At 37.7% G+C, this 20,275-nt stretch overlaps 2 protein-coding genes across 9 annotated transcripts in view; one reads left to right on the forward strand and one right to left on the reverse strand.

Annotated features, from left to right (window-relative positions):
- The window catches only part of E2F5 (E2F transcription factor 5), a 28,965-nt gene extending 18,603 nt beyond the window's left edge, over positions 1 to 10,362 (forward strand). Inside the window, exons 2-8 of the mRNA XM_068525774.1 lie at positions 1,475 to 1,584; positions 2,476 to 2,637; positions 3,943 to 3,986; positions 5,244 to 5,308; positions 6,400 to 6,667; positions 8,538 to 8,585; positions 9,602 to 10,362. Coding sequence (XP_068381875.1) covers positions 1,475 to 1,584; positions 2,476 to 2,637; positions 3,943 to 3,986; positions 5,244 to 5,308; positions 6,400 to 6,667; positions 8,538 to 8,585; positions 9,602 to 9,711 — 807 coding nt within the window. The 3' untranslated portion in view covers positions 9,712 to 10,362. The remainder of the gene's footprint in view (positions 1 to 1,474; positions 1,585 to 2,475; positions 2,638 to 3,942; positions 3,987 to 5,243; positions 5,309 to 6,399; positions 6,668 to 8,537; positions 8,586 to 9,601) is intronic.
- On the reverse strand, positions 10,359 to 15,485 carry RBIS (ribosomal biogenesis factor). Of its 8 annotated transcripts, none has more exons than XM_068525777.1 (5): positions 15,373 to 15,485; positions 14,650 to 14,758; positions 13,083 to 13,199; positions 10,777 to 10,893; positions 10,359 to 10,488 (listed from the first exon to the last, which is right to left on the reverse strand). In XM_068525777.1, exons 2-5 carry the CDS (start codon positions 14,656 to 14,658, stop codon positions 10,417 to 10,419), a joined length of 315 nt encoding a protein of 104 aa, XP_068381878.1. In that variant the 5' UTR covers positions 14,659 to 14,758; positions 15,373 to 15,485; the 3' UTR covers positions 10,359 to 10,416. The 8 variants fall into 8 exon arrangements, with proteins under 8 accessions (XP_068381878.1, XP_068381876.1, XP_068381879.1 ...); XM_068525775.1 differs by having other exon boundaries at positions 14,650 to 14,761; XM_068525778.1 differs by having other exon boundaries at positions 15,366 to 15,485.
- Between the last annotated feature and the right edge of the window lie 4,790 nt (positions 15,486 to 20,275).

Below are 20,275 nucleotides of genomic sequence, written 5' to 3' on the forward strand. Positions count from 1 at the left end.
GAGACATGAATTCACAACTTAAGATTTTACAGTTAGCTTTGCAGTAGATGACTGCTCTTCAGAAAGACAGCCTCACACTCAAGGACAGAAACTCTACGATGGTAGGTGAAACAGAGAGGAAATTGCTAAGTACAAGGAAGAGGATATCCATGAAACAGTGCCTAGTCCTCTTTTTCATTTTCTCGTTTTCTAGAAGAGATGGAGCCAAACTCTAGTCAGATTTGGGGATTCAAACAGCCTCACGCTCTGGTTCTTCCTTCTCTCTTCCACTTCCTACTTACCCTCCAGGTCCACTGTTTGAGGCATGAATCCCCTTCCCGAAGACCTGTGTGATTGGACAACAGTAACCTGGTATTTTGGGTAACACAACAACTAGATTGATAGAACCGACATTTCACTTACAGGTTCCGCATGCCTGTGAAGTGAACAGTTGCTGGTGGTTGCACATGCCCCCTGTGGAAGGAAACAAAATGCTGTCCTGGGTTTTTGTAGGAGGTGCTTTTTTACAGACTCAAGAAGGTAGTGATGCCCTGGGGTAGTTGGTAACTAACTATATGAAACGAAATCTTGTACATATGTACTGAATATTGTCAGTAAGGACAGAAATGTGTTTTTTCATTACTACCATGAATCTTAAAATGTGACTCCACATTCAAGATAGTCTGTTGTCTAATCCATTCTGAAAAAAGAAGCTATAAGGTAACCTCGTCTTAGAGGTTCTGTTTGTACTATTGGGGAACAAATGTCAGACATGTGAGTGAGAACTAGTTAGAGGAACTGTCCAGCATTCCTCAATTCATTCATGACATGATAGCATTAATTATTTTCGTTGGTCTTACCTAATGTGAGTGAAACTACCAAGCTTTTGTGTTTGCTAGTACCACAACCTTGTGCTATAGATTTTGATTTCTTGTAGATTTTATGCTTTGTGTTGGGATGGCATGATTCATTCCTCTCTTTTCACTGTGAGTTTAAAAAATGCAGATTGTGTATTTCAAGGTATTACAATGTGTGTATAATTCAGAATTTTCCCCCAAGTATCTTGACTTCATTATTTAAAAGCTGCTGACGTATAATTTTTCAAAGTTTTAAAAAGTAATTAAGGCTGTCTTTAGACAAGACTGCTTATGAACGGAGAAGTAAGATAGGAAGTGACAATTAGCAGTGCCTTTTCAGGATTAGCCCATAAGGTGATATAAAGTATTTTTATTGTGTTCTTTAATTTTTGTGGGCTTCGTGTCATGACCTCTTCATTTTTTTTTCCATTCCAACATCTGCTGGCTTTTAAATGGAATAATTTCTTTGGTATTTTCAGTGTTTGAGGGTTGATTTGCACATACTCAAGCAACTGACTGGGTCAGATTTAGGATTGGGCTCTCATGCTGTGACCTTAATAACCAAAGCCTTTTTGGCCTTAAAATACAAAATGTACTTTATTTCATTGTTCTTTCCTTTTTTTTTTTTTTTTAAACAGGCTGCAGATACTTTGGCAGTGAGGCAAAAGAGAAGAATTTATGATATCACCAATGTCTTGGAAGGAATTGACCTAATTGAAAAAAAGTCAAAAAATAGTATACAATGGAAGTAAGTTACAAACCAGTACTCTGTTCTAAAACCTTTGTTTTTCTTCTCAGTGCTCTGTAAGATCTGACCTTTCTACCATTTGCCTCTCTGAAGGCCTCTCTTTCAGCCATCTACTCTAGTCACACCAGGCCCACCTGTGTCCCTGGACACACCTCTTTGGGCTTCTGTATGTGTCACTTCTATGTTGGGATGTCCCTTGCTCACTCCACTGTTTAATTTACACTCTTAAAATTAAAATCTTACATTCTCCCTCAAGCTACTCATTTGGTACACACTGCATACTGCTTTGTATTATTAATTCCTCTCTGCCTAAGTATTTATCTGCCCACCTAGTATAAACTCCTTGAAAACAGGAACTGTGTCTTATACACAGGAATATGTACTTTGTAAATAATGGTTAGTTGAAATGCATGTTGTCATTTGTTAACTGTTGTATGTTTGAGTGTGATAAACACTTTCTGTTCCACAAATTTGTCCCCTTTAGCCTTAATTTTTTGGTTTATCTTAGCCAAAAATCCCACCAAAATATATTAAGAGGTTGTAATGTGTTTTACCAGCATCTCAGTCTATATAGTGAGACTTCCAGTGTGACGATTTGACTTTGACATCCTCTGGTGCCTCAGTCACCAGCCTGACCTTCTAGAAGACAAAAAGCACACTAGAACATGTTGAGAATTTTTGTGTTTTGGTTGTTCTTGGCAATAAATTGTCTAAGCAAACATGTTCAGAGGTATATGGTGCTTAAATTTTCTAAGGATTTTAATGCTTGGTTTTTAGAAGCGTGTAAAGATTTTTGTCTTGAATATATTCAGTGAGTTTTACTACTACAAAAATTAAGTGATGTTTACCTGGGTCTGATACTGGGGATATTAATTCTCATATGTTTTTAAGAGGTGTAGGTGCTGGCTGTAATACTAAAGAAGTCATAGATAGATTAAGATATCTTAAAGCCGAAATTGAAGATCTAGAACTGAAGGAAAGAGAACTTGATCAGCAGAAGTTGTGGCTACAGCAAAGCATCAAAAATGTGATGGACGACTCCATTAATAATAGATATCCTTTTAAATAAGCTATATGTATACATAATATCTATATATTCTTTCAGTCTGAAGATGAGTTACTTTATTCTAGTGTTTTTAGAGTTCAGTTTTGCAAGTGAATATAACATTTTAATTTTATAATCCTTCTAATGATTTATACTAATATTTAAAAATTTTTACCTTTTTAAGTTTACAGTGCATCAGTTAGCACCATTACTGTGTTGCATTGAGAAAAACAAATTCACCTACATTCAGTCTACCCACTGATAGGATGTAACATCTAGCTAAAGTGTGCTTAGGGGGTCTGTGAATTTGGAAGTCATTGTTAAGTGCATAGACATACTTAAATCATTGTTCTGTACTTAAATCATTCAGTGTTCTGAAGTAGTAAAAATTCAGCAACTCTCAAAGTTTTGAAAAATTAATTTTGGTTTGAAAATGAAATATTACAGGCCTGCAATCAGTCCAGGATACATTCCGCCTAATATTAACCCAAAGACAGTATTTACTGGAGGGTGGGGTTCCAAGGCTGGTGTATCTGTTGTATTGGGGGGAAAAACCATTAGTGATATACTCCATGTGTTTCTTACAGTCATTGTGTTCTCTTAGATATCCGTGACTCTCTTGATTTGTGAACTTACCTGTAGTCATATGGAACATTTTAACTACATTTATCTTGTACCACCTCTTATGAACTTTTGACTAATGTATACAATTTATTTTTCGTGTTGTCTTGTCTTTGGTGAACAAGTCCATGATCTCATTTGTTATTTCCTTTCTATGATCAGAACTCCTTAACAGTTTGATAATAATGGGGGTCTTCAACTGTGCCTTGTGGAACCCCAAGATTCAAAAAGCATTGAACTAGTTGATCATGCACTTTGCTGCACTGCTTTCCAAGATTGTGGCCACTCCCAATTCCCCAAACCATGACCCAAGAAGATTCTCGATGCAGAGGCTTGTATAGTTGCTCTTCACTCCCACTGAGAGCATCCTTTTTCCCATCAATATCCTTCCCCCTGAAGCTCCTGTCTCCATGAGGAATGTGTTTTCCATCTCTCTCCCAAGAGTTCTCAATGACAGAGAAATCAAAAGTGGCTTCTTCTTAGAGCAAAGGTTGGACACTTCTCTTATGGACCTTTATGTGATTGTCTTTGCCTTTTCAGACTAAAGACTTGTGTTCTTTTTCATCTGACCATATGTGACAGTCCCTTCATGCATTTGGTCATTTTGTTTATTTTGGCCTTCAGATTTATTATCTTAATTTAAATGTCTAGACCTTGATATAAATGTTGTTTCCTTAACTCTATGACAGTACATTTTCCTATGTAACTCATGAAGACATCTGTAATTGCTTTAATGGTAAGTACTGTTAGTAAATTTTTTCTTACATTCTTCCTTTGATCAACCTATTTAGTGTAACGTGATTCAAAATTTTCCATGCACTCACCCTAAGTCATTATTTTCAGGACTTGTGGACATTTTTGGGTCTCACTCTACAGTGCCATGTATTGATAGGCTGCTTTCATTTCTGTTCCCATGCCAATAACTGATTTTCCCAGCTTTCACTTCATTGCCCACATCGGTAGGTATAAACTATGTGTGGGAGAGGCACCTAAGTCAGAGAGGGATTAAGCAACAGTCTCAAAGTCACAGAATCACAGTCAATGACTAAACTTGAACTAGAACACGGTTCTCATTGGCACTGTTTATGAAAATATATGTAGCAAGTGTGCTGGTCACAAATGGAACCCAAAGAAAGCATGAGGGCAGAGTAAGGTTTATCCATTTTATAATCAGGAAAATTATTCCTCACCCTATTCCATCCCCAGCCTCCATGTTTTCCCCTTAAGATGACAATGTATTAGTAACTAAAATGGGGGGTGGGGGCTGTATTTCCATAATATATATAATACAAGTAAAATGAAATTTTGCATACAGATTTAATTGTGCATGACCTATTAAAAAAGGACAGTCTTGTATCATGCACATACAAAAAATAATCTGCCGAACACCTTGCCAAGTGGAATCTGACTTTCATCTAAGACTACGCTGGTAATATATGTGGGCTTATTGCTCTACTTTGCCACCGTATTTCCCAAGTTTTCAAAGAAAGTTTGGGGAAGTATTTTTAATCTTCAACTCAGCAGAGACTGCTGTAGAATTTGGCTTCAAAAGTAAGTTCACTTAAGCTTAAGATTTCACTATATCATACCTAATCTCTAGTATCTCCAGTCATTTAAGTAGTATAAATACTTCAACTAAACAGTGTTACTTAACTAAGGCTAAAAGTTTTCGAGAATCTCAGACTTGACATGAGATTGGGTGAAAGCAATTTGTTTATGAGAATAGAGCTAACACATTTAACCTGTTCTAAGGTCTAACACATATATTGCCTCATTTAATCCTCCAAAAAAACCCTATGCAGTAAGTTATATTGCCTCCATTTTACAGAATTAAGAACAAAAGCCCAAGGTTACCTAGCTTGGGATTCAAATCCAAGCATTCTGACTCCACAGCCCACACTCTTGGCCACCCCACACTCTTGGCCACTGTATTACAGGATCAGTAGTATTTTCTAAAATGTAAAAATCTTTATTTCTTAATTTTTTTGACCAGGTGATACACTTTTGGCCATTCAAGCACCTTCTGGTACACAGCTGGAGGTACCTATTCCAGAAATGGTATGTATGTAGGATAACTTTTGTTAAAATGGATCTACAAGAGGGACAAATATATTTTCTTTAGCTGAACATGAGCTAATTGCAAACACTTTCAAGTTACTGCTTTTAAGTTGTCTGTTTGAAAGTACTGATATCTGAATTTAGATGTCTTCAGTACTTTGGTAAAATTATGGAAGTGACTGAATGAATCATTTAACATTTTACTTTTTTTAAAATTTGATTTTATTTGAGCTAGAAGACATCAAGGAATGAGTAATGATATAGTCAATAATCTTAAAACATCAGTTTGACTATATCTATAACCAACATAACAATCCTGAGGAAAAAGTTCACTTTAAATATCAACAATAATATATTGCTTTAAATTAGGTCTTTAAAAAAACATTTTCTGGCTTATTGAGTCAGAGATATTTGTTGACTCTATGCTAATATAAATTTCATGATTTTAGTTTTCAGATTCAAATTTCCTGAAACAAACTGATTTGAAAACTATAACAATCAAAAAAGAGGTAGAAAAAATTACTGTTATCACCTCCCTCTCTTCTCCCAGCTATTCTAGAACTTTGTATTTAGGCGTTTACATTACTGGTTTCTGAAGCCTCGGGATACAAATTACCTTTTTGAAATGGAGGGACTTTACATTTATATCTCTATAGGAAAACTCAGTTGTCTTTGTGCTTTGCTGAATGAAAAAAAGTTTCAACCTGTGAAATAGCTGCCGTTTAAGACCGCACATTGAGATGACCACATCAATGGCGGCCAATGCCAGGGGATGGAGTTCCATACATGTGGAGAATGCTTGGAGAGCTGCTGCACACTGACATGTATAATTACACACAAATAGATGGTTTCCAGAATTCTACAACTGGGAGTTTTTGATGCCCAGTATTTAAGAAAAGCTTACTTTTAGGGGCAAGTGGTTTATAGCACTCAATATCCCATTCTACTCTTGGTCTCTCTGTTTTGACTTAACGACTTAATTTTGTCACATTTAGTCAGTCCCTATAGCTTTGCCTGTCTTATTTTTAATGTTTCAGCTTACCTAGAAATATTGACCTTTATTCATTTGTTTATGCCCAATAACTTCAAAGGGTCAGAATGGACAAAAGAAATACCAGATCAATCTAAAGAGTCATTCAGGACCTATCCACGTGCTGCTTATAAATAAAGAGTCCAGCTCCTCTAAGCCCGTGGTTTTTCCTGTTCCCCCACCTGATGACCTCACACAGCCTTCCTCTCAGCCCTCAACTCCAGTGCCTCCACAGAAATCCAACATGGCAACTCAGAACCTGCCTGAGCAACATGTCTCCGAAAGAAGCCAGAATCTTCAGCAGACTCCAGCCACAGAGTTATCTTCAGGTGGGTTCAGAGCCTTTGTTTTAAAAAGTAGAGAGGGGAAAATATGAATACTGTGTTGAACAAGTTGGAGAGCTTTTCTGAATTTCTCAATTGTGATGTTATTCTATTATCTAGTATAGGAGGCAAAATAGTAAACCTGATCAACAAGTATTAATTTTGTGTCTTCTGTGTGCCCAGCACTGGAACATGTATTATGAGGAAAATTTAAAAAACAGATCCTGTCTATAATTATACTACTACTACTTGTTTCATAAACTGTGTAAATATATGTATTTGCAGTTTTCCTTAGGATTCCATTTTTGGAATTAAACCAAATTTGTTCCCCCACCCCCCTTTTACTATTTACATGTCAGCTTTTTATCTGAGATTTATTTTGTAAGGTTCTTTTATCTCTTAGTAACTCTAGTATATATAATTGAAATTTGTTCTACGTTTAATAAAAATCATACTAGGGATGACTATAGTGACTTATGTCTCCTGTTTCTCTGTATTCTCTATTGTTACACTTTTTATTTGGAAAGCTTAGTTTTATAGAGTTGATAAGTGGTCTCAACTCCAATTATTTAGGAAATTTTGCCTTCCTAAGTTGTTTGATCTGTGAAATGATAAATAGCTAAAAACTGGGCATCAGGAATAGGGGCCACATTTCTTAAATTTATAAAATTTCCTCAGCATCCAGTCCTTTTCCCTTGGTTATTACATGGCTAGGTATTTACCAACTCCTTAGTGGTTCCAAATAAAGGACCCATGGTTGCTGAATGAATGACTGCCACGCAATCTAGACGTAGTATTGCAGATAATTTAAAAACTATATTGTATATATTCCAATTTGTTTATTTTTACCTTTATCCTTTTGGGATGTGGTCTACTCTTTGAGTTCACAATAGGTAAGAGTGAGACTAAAAAGATCTAACTGGACACAGAATATTTTTCAGCTTCTTGTTGCCCATATCCTTCCCCTATAAGTATTTCCACACCATAGGCCATAGGGATGCACAACAGAAAGCGTCATCTTTCAAAAGCTTATAATCTAATTGGGAAGAATAAAGTAGGCAGGCTTATGGTTTAGCTCAGACACAATTAGTACATTGGCTTTCACAAAGCATTAAAGAAACTTTTGAGCATTTCATTTCTGTACATGATTTTGTATTTGGAAATAGTAAAGAAAACAATTTGGGGCCAGATTAGAGAGGGCCTTGAATATCAGACTGAGTTAGGACTTGGACCTATAAACCAATGAAGATTTGTGACCAGGGAAGTGGCACGTTTAGAACTGTATACTGGTGAACACAGAAGTAACGTGATTAGGAAAGAAGAGGCTTTTGGCCCTGGGAAGAAGATATTAGAGGCAATGAAGACAGAAGATAAGATGTTTGCAGTTATGCAACTGTGAGAGAACACTGAGGCTAAAATGGGGTGATGACAATGGGATTGGAAAAAGAAATAAGGAAGATTTGAGAAATACTCTTTAGGCAAAATAAGTAACCTTTGATGTGTGAGATCTGAAGATAAAGTTAACAGGAGGACTGTAAAGTGATGTTGCACTTTTAAGGTTGGGTCATTGGGAGAATTATGGTAACACTGACTTTAAAAACTGAGGAGTCAGTTTTGGGAAAACAATGATGAGTTTTTGGGGCTAAATCTTGAGTTCAGAAGTTTAAAAGTAATGCCAAGTACAGATTAGGTGTCATGAAAATTCTGTTTCCATAAAGTTCTAGTACTTTAATTTCGTACTTTTAATCAAGATGCTGATGTTAAATATAACTGCTTAATATATACTGTGTTTAAATATATGCTGTTTAAATATAACTGCCTTTTTGCTGTTAATAAAGAGAAGTGTAAAAAAACTTTATCACAATTCTCTTTCCAGCGGGATCTATTAGTGGAGATATCATTGATGAGTTAATGTCTTCTGATGGTAAGTAGTTAAAAAATTTAATAAATATAACCTTATACATCAATAATGCTTTTCTAGAATTTATGAGTGGCACATGATTTAAAAGAAATGAAGAACCTATATTTTTTAACTGCTTAATGTACTATGATGATTCATGAAATTTATAGTAAGTTATAGGCATCCTTCAGAATTTTTTGCCTGCATTTTGAAGAAAAAGAATTCATAAGGGGATACTTATCACCTTTACTGAATAAACTTCTAAATTGTTGGCATACTAGCCCTTTTTACACCTGAAGAATTTGGCCAAGAAGAGTAAAACAGTGTATCTGAGTCAACAGGAAATCTGAAAACATAGTTTTGTAAACACTCCTACCATGGCCAATTTCAAGCTGCCAATGTGAAGTATTGCCACTAAGATTAGCCACATCATCGTCTAATCTAAAATAATTCTTAAAAGTCAACTAGCTATAATACGGTAGTTACTTTAACAATTACTCTCTGGGCCTCACCTTTCTAAAAGTTCTTGGATTCAGAGTCCTGGTTCCTAACAAATACGTATAGCCGAGACCTAGGAAGTGGCAGCTGTTAAATTAGCCAATGGCACAGTAACCACTTAGACATTTATCAAACACCTCTGTAAAAGCAGAGAATTTCAGCATATTTATTAATTTATGTCTAGTTCCTTTCTCTGTTTTCAAAGTGGTAGCTTATTTAGCAGATCAGAGAAAATACTTCGACCAGAGTTTCTGAATCATAAATTTTAGTGACAAGTTCAACCAATAAAAATTAACTTCTGTTTCTCAAGCTAACACTTATAATCAATGCATAAAGTGTCTTTAAAGAAGAATCTTTCAAAATATACACAAATTACAAGTCATTAATTTGATCATTACATTTCCTATTATATATTTTTAAAAAATTGCTGTACAACATGGGAAACATAATTTGGCTTGATGTTTTTGATAGTATTTTATGTTAGACATCATTACCTGTATGTAGAAACCATCTCTAACACTGAATGTATTTTTTGCTTGCAGTGTTTCCGCTTTTACGGCTTTCTCCGACCCCGGCAGATGACTACAACTTTAATTTAGATGATAATGAAGGAGTTTGTGATCTGTTTGATGTCCAGATACTAAATTATTAGATTCCATGGAAACTTGGGACTGTTATCTACCTCTAACTGTGTAACATTTTAGACGTCTTAATAACCTAAGTATTTAAAATTATGAATGTAACACCTTTTTAGTTCACTGATTCTGAAATGTTCTTCCCTAATACTTTCTTTTTTACTTCACAAAACTTCAACCATAAGAACAAAGGATTCTGATTGCTTCAGGGGAAAAAGTGATTTCATATCCACCAACTCCCTACCCTCAAGTAATTACATTCTGGAATTTCAACTTTTCCTCCCATTCCGAATCCTTCTGTTTTTTTCCTTATATGAGAGGAAAGTTAAAGTAGACTTAAGGTCATCAAAAACAAAAAAGTTGGCCAAGGGCTCATCATTTGTTTGTCTTACATTTTTACTGCCACGAGACTGTCCATATTTCTGTGTATCCTCTGATCCAGACATTCACTGCCACTTATAAAGTGAAGGGTGTAAACTAGGATATATTAACTGTTTCAGTGAACAGATTTTGTGAAGTGCCTTCTGTTTTAGCACTTTAAGTTTATCACATTTTGTTGACTTCTGACATTCCACTTTCCTAGGTTATAGGAAAGATCTGTTTATGTAGTTTGTTTTTAAAATGTGCCAATGCCTGTACATTAACAAGATTTTTAAAAATAAAATTGTATAAAGCATTTAATTTATTGGTCTTTTTGGGGAATTTGATGCATCACCAGTGTATTACAACTGAGCCATTAATCTTGTAGCTTCATCAACATTAACTGGTTCGTTTTCAGGACACTGCTGAGGAATCTGGAGAGAAAATTACATTTAAAAATTTAGATAACAATAGCAAACAAAAATGACATAATCTACTGACATATAATCTATTATTCAATATAATTTCTTCTAGTTGTACTTTTGGAAATAGAACAATAAATTCCCATATTTTAGACTCAATGTTTTAAAGTCTGAATAAGCTATACATAATACAGAGCCAAATACTAAAAATTACAATCAATACAGGCTTTGAAAATTTGGAGTTTAATTTATTAGCCTTCAGTTTATTAGCCAGAACAAAAGGAAGTGATTTCCACTCACCAGCTGTTTCTGCAGAGGTTCAAGGGAAAGGCCTTTTAAGAAGTGTGCAAGTTCCTTTTGTATATCTACAAAAGCTTTATTCACTCTGTTAACTTTTTCATCGTTCATGATGTTTATCTTTAAAAAAAAAGAGAGCCTTAATCCGTGATCTCACAACCATTAAGGATAAAAATACAGGCAACCTTAATTTAATCTTGTTACCCCCCAAATCTATAAACTCTTATCAATCCTACCAATTTGTGGAGACAATTTACACTAAAATTCTTACAGTCTTATTGGGACATTTTAGACAAAAGGTTCTTAAAAATAAGAATTGTGTGGATATACCTCATACCTTGACTTTCCTGGTATAAGCAGGCCAAAATATGTGACCACGATCTTTCTAAGCTACGGTGCTATCGTCTCTCATCTGTAAAATGAGGAACCTGGATGGCATGCTTCCAGGGTCCTTCTAACGATACGTCTCTGAATCCTTCCTTGATGGAAGTGCCTGGCAGTCTCCTGAGGAGAGCGGCCCCTGTAGCCTTCCTCGCTTGAATCTTAAAGGTGGGGGTGGTATTCTTGTTCTTCACAGCTGCTCCCCAACTCTTTTTCCTTCAAAACTTTTGGCTCTTTTGCATTTTATGCATCAGGACATTCTGACACCCCTCTCCTCATTATTGTCACCTACCAACACCATGATTACTTGCTCCTTTGTGAAAGATCTCAAACCATGGCTCACTGACCCCTCTCACGCCTGGCGTCGCTGCTTAGTGGCTACAACAAAAACCTATCCTGTGGCTTCTTAATCTCTTCAGGTCCTCATCTCCAGGGGTCTTTTCCACGACCTACCTTGCCATCACTCCCATGCATCACCTTAGGCTGCATCATTACCTGTTACCGCACCACCTCCTATCCTTCTATTCACTTATTTTATTAATAATTCTTAAATCTCACTGAAATCTTTTCCTACCAAGTTCACTATTGTTCACATTTTCATATCCCCACTTTTTCCTTTAGCCTGCACAGATTCCATGACCACTAATCAGTCACTCCTTCACACCCTCTTAACTCTCCTTCTCTTCTCTCCCTCGATCAGACTTGCCTGGCGACCTAGCTAAATTCAAGTATCAGCCTTTTCTGAGCCCCAAACTGAAGCTGTAGAAAAGCATAACTGGCTGACTGGCTTCACTTTAAGTTCATGGCCACCAACTTCAATTTACCATTTATACAGTGCCTGGCAATCGTACGACCTCCCCCTAAGTTAGGCTGCTTTCTCATAAAAGTGTTCGATACTTTCTCCAACCAGGCTGCCTACCCACAGATCTTTTCCATTAGCATCCATAAAGCTTCTAGGACTTCCTATCCAAACAAAATAATTTTCCTCAAATACACCAAGCCTTCATCCAGCTGGGGGTCTTTGCACTCACTATTCTTTCTGCCTAGAACATGCTGCTCCCAACACTTCCCAGCAGTTTGCATCACTGGCTCCTATGAGTCAGGTCTTGGCTTCAGTGTCAACCCTGAAGACAATTATATCTAAAACTGTCACCCCCAAACCCCAGTCATATCACCCAGCTTTATTTCCTTTTTAGCATTTCCAAAGTCATGAAATTGCTCCACCAAAAAGTTTAACTCAGCTAGTTCATGAAGACTGAAAGATAAAATGTTACATTTCTATGGACCATTATGATAATTACTAAGTCCTCTAGAGGTGACTCCACCTACTACTTAAGCTTGAAAACATTTTCTTGAATAATCTTCTTAAGGAGTCTTAATCTTGAAGAAATTTGAAGAAATTTCCCATTCCCCAAATATTCTGAAATAAAGATAGAGCAACTCCTTTCTTTTCAAATTTTGTATTTTAAGAAACAAAATATTTTATTTTCTATTTTTAGGCTTTTATCTGAGTTCTAGATATCTTCAGAGAAATAAGAATTACCGAGGAGAAAAAGAATGGGTGTTGACTGACATTCCATGTCTTGGCTCTGTTGAAAGCTTCTTGAATATATATTAGTTTAGAGATAACTTTTCCATACCATGGTTTTTTATGATTTCTATGCTCTGAGAAAGCTATTAAAACTGTTACTTGGAGCCTCATACATTTGCAGTTAAATGCTTTCTTCTTTTTGCACATTTGGATTCAAGAAAGGGAGGTTATTTTTCTTCATCTTTTTTTTCTTTTTTAAAACAAATGTTTAAAATCATCTTGCTTTTGTAGGAAAGGCTAAGAACCTGTTTTAAATATTAGCATTCAGTTTTTCAGTAGCTTTACAATTATGCTTTGCTTGTAAACAATAAAGTCAGAGTGCTTAAGTGATACTAACCTTCTTCAGATTAGTGGTAACTGGTTTTGCTTTATTTTTAACCTTAAAGCTTTTTTGGCTGGCTATGTGGAATACATTCGTGGACTTCCGTCCTCTTAGTTTGTTCTTGGCCATTGTCTAGGAAAGAAAGAAAAGGAGCTCAATTAAGTTGCCCACGTTTATAAACTAAATCAATTTAAGTTTTGGAAGTAAAGGTACCAATTAAATCTAAGAAATTCCACCTTACTCCTGATTATTTTTAAAATTGCTGCTTGTATTAAAATTATCTCTATGTCCTTTTGGTCCTACTAGATTTTTCTGTTTCAGTGCAGAGTGTGTAGCTAATTCTTTTCTGCATCTCCAGCACCTGGCCCATGAGAGGCTCCACATTAATTTCTGCCAGTTAGATTCATTAATTAATATTCTCAACACAGCAATTGTTTTTTTTTTCAGCTCTCTGCAGCATCTGACAATGCTTACCATCACCATCCATCCTTCTGCTAGTTTACATACTGCTATTCCATTCTGGTTCCTTTCATACTCTAGGACTGACTCCCTTCTCCTTCCTTCTTTCATTCCTTTTTACTTGCCCCATTTTCACTCCTGCGTGCACCTCCTCAAAACCAGTACTTAATCTTACACTTCCTAACCCCCGCGTTAAATTACTTTCATGACTTCCACATCACCTCTGTGAATGGCTCTTGTCTAAAAACTGTAGGTATTATCTTTGTTTTATAGCTAAACACACTAAGCCTATAAATTCTACTTGAGAAACATCTCTCAAACCTCTCTTTAACAAGGCACGTGAGGAACAATTTAAAAAATATTAATAGTTAAGATTTATTAAGCTTTTACTACATGTACAGCACTATGCTAACATTTTATGTGTTTTAACTAATTTACTCCTTACAACACTTTGTAGGAGGTACTATTTTATCCTCATTTTATAGATTAAAAAAAAAAAAACTGATGCAAAGAGAAGTTAATCTGCCCATTGTCGCACTATTAGTAGTCAGAGAATGCCAAGATTCAAAGCCAAGCAGACTAGATCCTGAGCTCTCATTATGTGATGTGGCCTCTCGTATATAAATAAAAATGCAGTACAAAAACATGATTTAGTACTGCCTAGTTCAGGACTGGGTTACTGCTTTAGTCCCTAGGACTATTTGGTTAGACTCTGGGTTGGGACAAACTATACCCATGGACCCAATCAGGTCAGGCACCTGTCTTTGTAAATGACGTTTTATTAGAACGCAGCTATGTCCATTCGATTATGTATGTTTTGTCTGTGGCTGCTTTCCTGCGACAACTGTGGCTCGCAAAGCCTAAACTATTTACTATTTGGCCCTTTACAGAAAGACTGTCAACCCCTGGCTTAAGCGACATGCATTCAAGTCTATTCTGCATAGTGGTATAAAATGAACCGTCCCAATGTTAAAATCCTTCAGTGGCTCCTCCAACCCACAAGGAGCAATATTCTTTGTCCTGACATATTGCTGGAAACCTGACTCTAGCATAAATCTGTCAAAGGTATCTCCTGCTATTTCTCTATACCCACTCTAGTCTACTAATTACTCTCTGAAGACACCTTGCACATTCTTCCTTTCTTCCCTTTGCTCACATTGTATCTCTCCTCCTTCAATGTGTAGCCTCAGGAACAACAGAGACAGCAATGTTTCCGAACCCCAACAGAACTCCTTCTAAAAAAAAAAAAAAAAAATGAACACAGTAGAAAATACATGACTATTATAGAAGCAGAAAATACACATAAACCACCCCCAAATTAAATAATCTAAAATCCTTCCAATAAGTAACCAAAATCCAACCATTCATCTAGTATTCATTAATCAATTACTATGTACCAAGCGTGGTACAGAACCTATATACATACATATGAAACATATACAAACGCAAGAAACAAAGATAGGTGCTGTAATTGACAGCATACGAGTGGAGTCACAAAAGGGAAAGATCCAATAGAGTTGGGGACTTAAGGAAGGTTGGTGGAGAAGCTGATAGCCTAGTTGGGGGGGGCGGGGTAGGGGGATAGGGATTTTCTCTAACAACCACGTGGAAACTGGTGACAACAGAACAACCCAAAACTGGTACCCTGCCGTGGGCTGAAGGCCCAGCAGGCATGGGGGTTTCAGGCCTGAGCCAGCAGGCCTGCGGCCGAGTAGGACTGCCTAAGGCAGCGAGCGACGACGGAACGGAGCCGCCAGACGGCAGCAGCCCGCGGACGGCCAATCCTGTCTCAACCCTCGGAAACTTCACGCCAGCGCGGCGGAAAATTTTTCTATTAACCTCTCACCAGTCCTCCGATACCCTCTTGCAGCGGTTTAAGCTCCAGGTAACGCCATCTGCACGCGCAGGATCCAGGAAGTTCCGGGATGAAGGAGCCAGTCAAGGGTCCTCTCTCAGGTCGTAGTTCCGCCCACCGAGCGAAACTCCGCCCACAGGGCGGAGTGCTGTCCCGTGAGCTTGGTCCTGACGGAGATAAGCCCCGCCCACCGTGCGTCGTTCCGCCCACCGAGCGTCGTTCCGCCCACGGTCTGGTTCCCACCCACCTAACGTAGTCCTGTCCATAGAACCATGTCAGCCGCGGAGCACCTTTCCCTAAACACAGGACCCTCCCTGTTCACTTCCCTTGCCCTTCGCTGGGTTAAGAACCTCTACTCAGCTGAGGCGTCGAAGACGCGGCAAAGTCTCGAGTTCCTCGCGGGGGTATGTGTACAGAAACCACCCGAAGTGTCTGAGTCACCAGAGCCACACAGACCGTAACACAGGTAGTCGGCCCTCAGCCGCTTACTGCTGGCTGGCTCTGTCCGCGCTCCCAGGAGGTGGCGCTGCGCACCTCTGAGTGGCGTCCCAGGTTTGGTTGGAGGAACAAAGAACCTAATGTCTGGAACAGATCTAGAACTATAATCTCCCGAGGGAAAATTTGTAGTGAGCCAAAAGTTGAAATGCTTTTCTCATTGAAGTTTCCTTGCTTCAAAATGAGAATTTCTGACAGCACAGCAGAGGCACAAGAAAATACCAGTAAGTTGTAAAACAAGAATCAGGGAACTTAGAAAATCTTAGAAGAAACATTTTTGCCTTCCAGTTTTATGTCTGTGTGTGTATATTTCCCAGTTAAGGTGTTCTGGGTTGAGTTTTCTAGAAAATCGAATCACTTCTTCCAAGAGGATCTTTCCACTAAGGTAACAGTTTTCACTTGTTCCCTCCTTATTTTGTTACGGCCTTAGGGAAAGCCAGCTTTTAAACAAATGTAGAAGTACTGACATTTTTATATCATTTTTGTAACGGTACATGAGTTCTGCTCTAAGTATCAAAATAAGGCCAAAGTACCATTCCCCTTTTGCAAGTGAGAATGCTGAGGCTCAGAGTCTAAGCCATTTTCGGTATCCACACAACTAGTAATTGACAAAGCCAAACTAGAATCCACGTGGGCTGGCCCTCGGTCAAGTCCTCTTCCCGCCAAATCAGCCACTTGCCTGCTTATAGAAATATGAACCACGTTTACAGTAAATCATTTTATTGTTTATGTCCATCACAAAGAATTAGGGAATACGTTAAGGAATGAGGAATAATTACTTGTCAATGTAATTTTATTAAAACTGTATTTTTTCTAAAGAGTGACTTTTAAAAGCACCTTAAAATGCATTATAGGGCTTCCCTGGTGGCGCAGTGGTTGAGAGTCTGCCTGCTAATGCAGGGGACACGGGTTCGAGCCCTGGTCTGGGAAGATCCCACATGCCGCGGAGCAACTGGGCCCGTGAGCCAAAACTACTGAGCCTGCGCGTCTGGAGCCTGTGCTCCGCAACAACAGAGGCCGCGATAGTGAGAGGCCCGCGCACCGCGATGAAGAGTGGCCCCCACTCGCCGCAACTAGAGAAAGCCCTCGCACAGAAACGAAGACCCAACAAAGCAAAAATAAATAAATAAATAAATAAATAAATAAATAAATAAATAAATAAATAATGCATTATAAAATGCCCATAATGTGTGGCGGCAAGACCAAAGTAACATCAAAGCGACAGAAAACCGTTAGATTCTTTCACAAGGCCAGAGTTTCCCAGGAACACTGAAGCTAATAAGGTGAGTATAATTATGGTTCCTTGAATGTGAAGTTATTGATGTAGATGCAGAAGACAAAGAAATAGATGCAATGGAATGACATTATAGTCTTTATGAAAACTTAACGGGCCTAGCTTTCGTTTCGAAATGGTGAGATAGAGATACTTACACCACCGAAATAACATGATTATACAGGCAAGAGCAGAGGCACTGTATGAGGTATGAGTGAGAAGGCATGATTTCTGTTTACTTCTGTTACCTACCAACAGTGTGACTGTGGAAAAGTTACTTCATTTCTCTGTGCCTCCCTTTCCCATATGTAGATGGCCGCTCAGTAAATACGCACTTCAGAGAACATTCATTATCTGCTCAGCATCCCTTTCTGGGAAACCACTCTTCTCCCATTAAGTGATCCTGGTTGAATGAATAATTACAGTCCTCTTCTAAAGATTTTCCAGCCAGAGCTAGTGGGGACACTTCTTGCTTTTAGTATCCTTTTGCTGGGATGATGTGAAATTGAGGCTGCTAGCTGCCATCTCCTCCAGCAACTTGAGGGAAGCCTGTCTGCAGTGGGAAAGAATAAGAGCAATGCAAAAGAACACAGAGCTGAACAACAGAACACAGGACCTTGGTGATATCATTGGAGTTCTTGGATTCAGCCATAGATGGAAGAAAGATCCATCCCTTGTCTTCTCAATTATCTGAACGAAAACATTGCTTTTTTTTTTTATTATTGGATTATTTACTTTTTTTACTTTTTTTTTTTTTTTTTTGGTGTGGACCATTTTTAAAGTCTTTATTGAATTTATTACAATATTGCTTCTGTTTTATGTTTTGGTATTTTGGCTGCGAGGCCTGTAGGATCTTAACTCCCCGACCAGAGATCAAACCTATACCCCCTTCATTGGAAGGTGAAGTCCTAACCACTGGACTGCCAGGGAAGTCCCTGTTGAGTTATTTTTTTTAAACGACTTGTACCTTGAAGAGTCTTAACTCTACTCCTGTTCAGCCTACTTCACAGGATTATTGTGCAGAGTCAGTGAAATACAAAACGTGAAAGCATAAGGTATTACTAAGAGAAAAGAAAGAAGCACGTAATTTTCTAAAAGACAGTTTTCTAATTTTCTATGAACCAAATAGCTTCAAGATTTCTAATCTTTAGAAATTCATGCCAATCTCATACTTCCAGTTTTTCGAAAAACCGTAAAGATGAATAAAATCATAAATAAAGGAACGTTTTTTTGGAAACCTTAGCTTTCCTGTTGAGACTCAGCAATGCAGAGTCCTTTATACAGGTTCAGTCCTCAAAGAACGGTCTTGGAAGCAATTCAGCAAGTTAACAAATATAATTAGGGAGAAGAAAATGAGAGCCCACAAAAATAATTACAAATCATCTGCAACAAAACTCAACCCTCTCCCAGAACAAAGCCAGCATTGTGTTGATGATGCTGCATGATAGACTTGTTTCATTCATCAACCTTATTTGCCCCACTACTCAGTTTCATTCAACTGAAATAGTTTGAACACCTAGGCTCTGTGAGACCTCAAAGGAAGTACTTTCTTGTAAAGAGGACAGTCATTTGAGATAGACGTATGCATATGAAATGATCCTTTTTGACAGAAAGTGGTAAGGACTATGACAAATGCACAAAAATGAGCTATTTATGGAAGGAAATAATTCGGAATTCTGGAAACATTCGTGTTAAAAGCTCTCATCTGATTGTCTTAGAGAAGAAATCGGCAAACTACAGCCTACAGGCCAGATTCAGCCCACTGCTTATTTTTGTACAGCCCGTGAGCTACGAATGGTTTTACATTTTAAAATGGAGGAAAAAAAATCAAAATAGGGACAATATGTTGCGACACATGAACATTTTATTAAATTCACATTTCAGTGTCAGTAAGCACAGTTTCATTGGAACACAGCCACACATTTACATACTATTTATGGCTGCTTTCATGCTACAACAGCAGAGTTGAGTAGTTGAGACAGAGACCACATAGCCTACAAAGCCTAAAATATTTACTATCTGGCCCTTTACCAACTTAATAAAACTTTAAAAAACTTTACCAACTCATCTTAGAGGATGAGCAGCGTGGTGGTATAATTGGTCGAAGTATTCGTGTTTTATACTCAAAGCAATAGGAGGCTTAAAGATGAAACCACTTTTCCTCCCAGTATTCTAAGGTAGCTAAACCTTTACAAAATGAGTTTGACTTTCCTTGCCTCTAATGGTTATCGATGATTTTTATGTTTCTAGGCTGGAAATGGAAGTTTCCAGGTATAAAGACATTCCCACCTGAGTCTTCCTTAGGGAATGGAAAGAAGAAATAACCTAATGCTTGGGGAAAAGATGAGCTTCTGGAGACCAAGGAAGTGGTTGGGGAGAAGGTGGTGAGGGTTTTTCTGCAAGTGATTGAGACTTAAGACCCTGTGGCACATGCCACCATGGCCTGGGGAGTAGTAACATAAGATCCCTACACTAGCAAATGTCACAGAATGGATGGAGCTTTCCACCTTCAAGTGAAATGTGGATTTTGATATTAAGCATTACAGCAGCCATTGTGATGAACTGAAAACTAGAGAAAGTTTTTCTTTTCTGTGTGCGGGGTAAGCCACCCGCTTCCCGTATACTTGAGACTGAGAAGAAATTTTTACATCAAATTATAGAGTGAAAATTTGGAGCCAGATTGAATTTGATTTAAAAATTTAAGTTTTATGATATTTCTGTTATGTATGCATTCAAGAATATGTGTTACGATATTTCTTACACTCTAGAATTTTAACAGGCAAAAGTGGAGCTATAAAGCCTTATAGGAATAGAGCATGACACGAGCAAGCCAGAGACCCAGAAATGGACATGCTATGCTTGTAGGAGTGGGAGAGGTCCAATATGGATGGAGGAGTGGGGGTGTGGAGATGCTGTTGAAGATGAGGCTGGTAAGATGAGCTAATGAAGGGCCTTGACAACCAGGAAAGGTTTATTTTTTTTTTATTTTAGAAGAGTTTCAAACTTACAGACAAATCACAAATGGTTTTTTCTGAACCATTTGAGAGTAAGTTACTGACAAGAGGACCTTTTACCCCACATACGTTAGTGTGTATTTCCTACAAATAAGGATATTCTCCCACATAA

Source organism: Eschrichtius robustus, chromosome 17, assembly GCF_028021215.1.
Source record: "Eschrichtius robustus isolate mEscRob2 chromosome 17, mEscRob2.pri, whole genome shotgun sequence".
In the NCBI taxonomy this organism is placed as follows: domain Eukaryota; kingdom Metazoa; phylum Chordata; class Mammalia; order Artiodactyla; family Eschrichtiidae; genus Eschrichtius; species Eschrichtius robustus.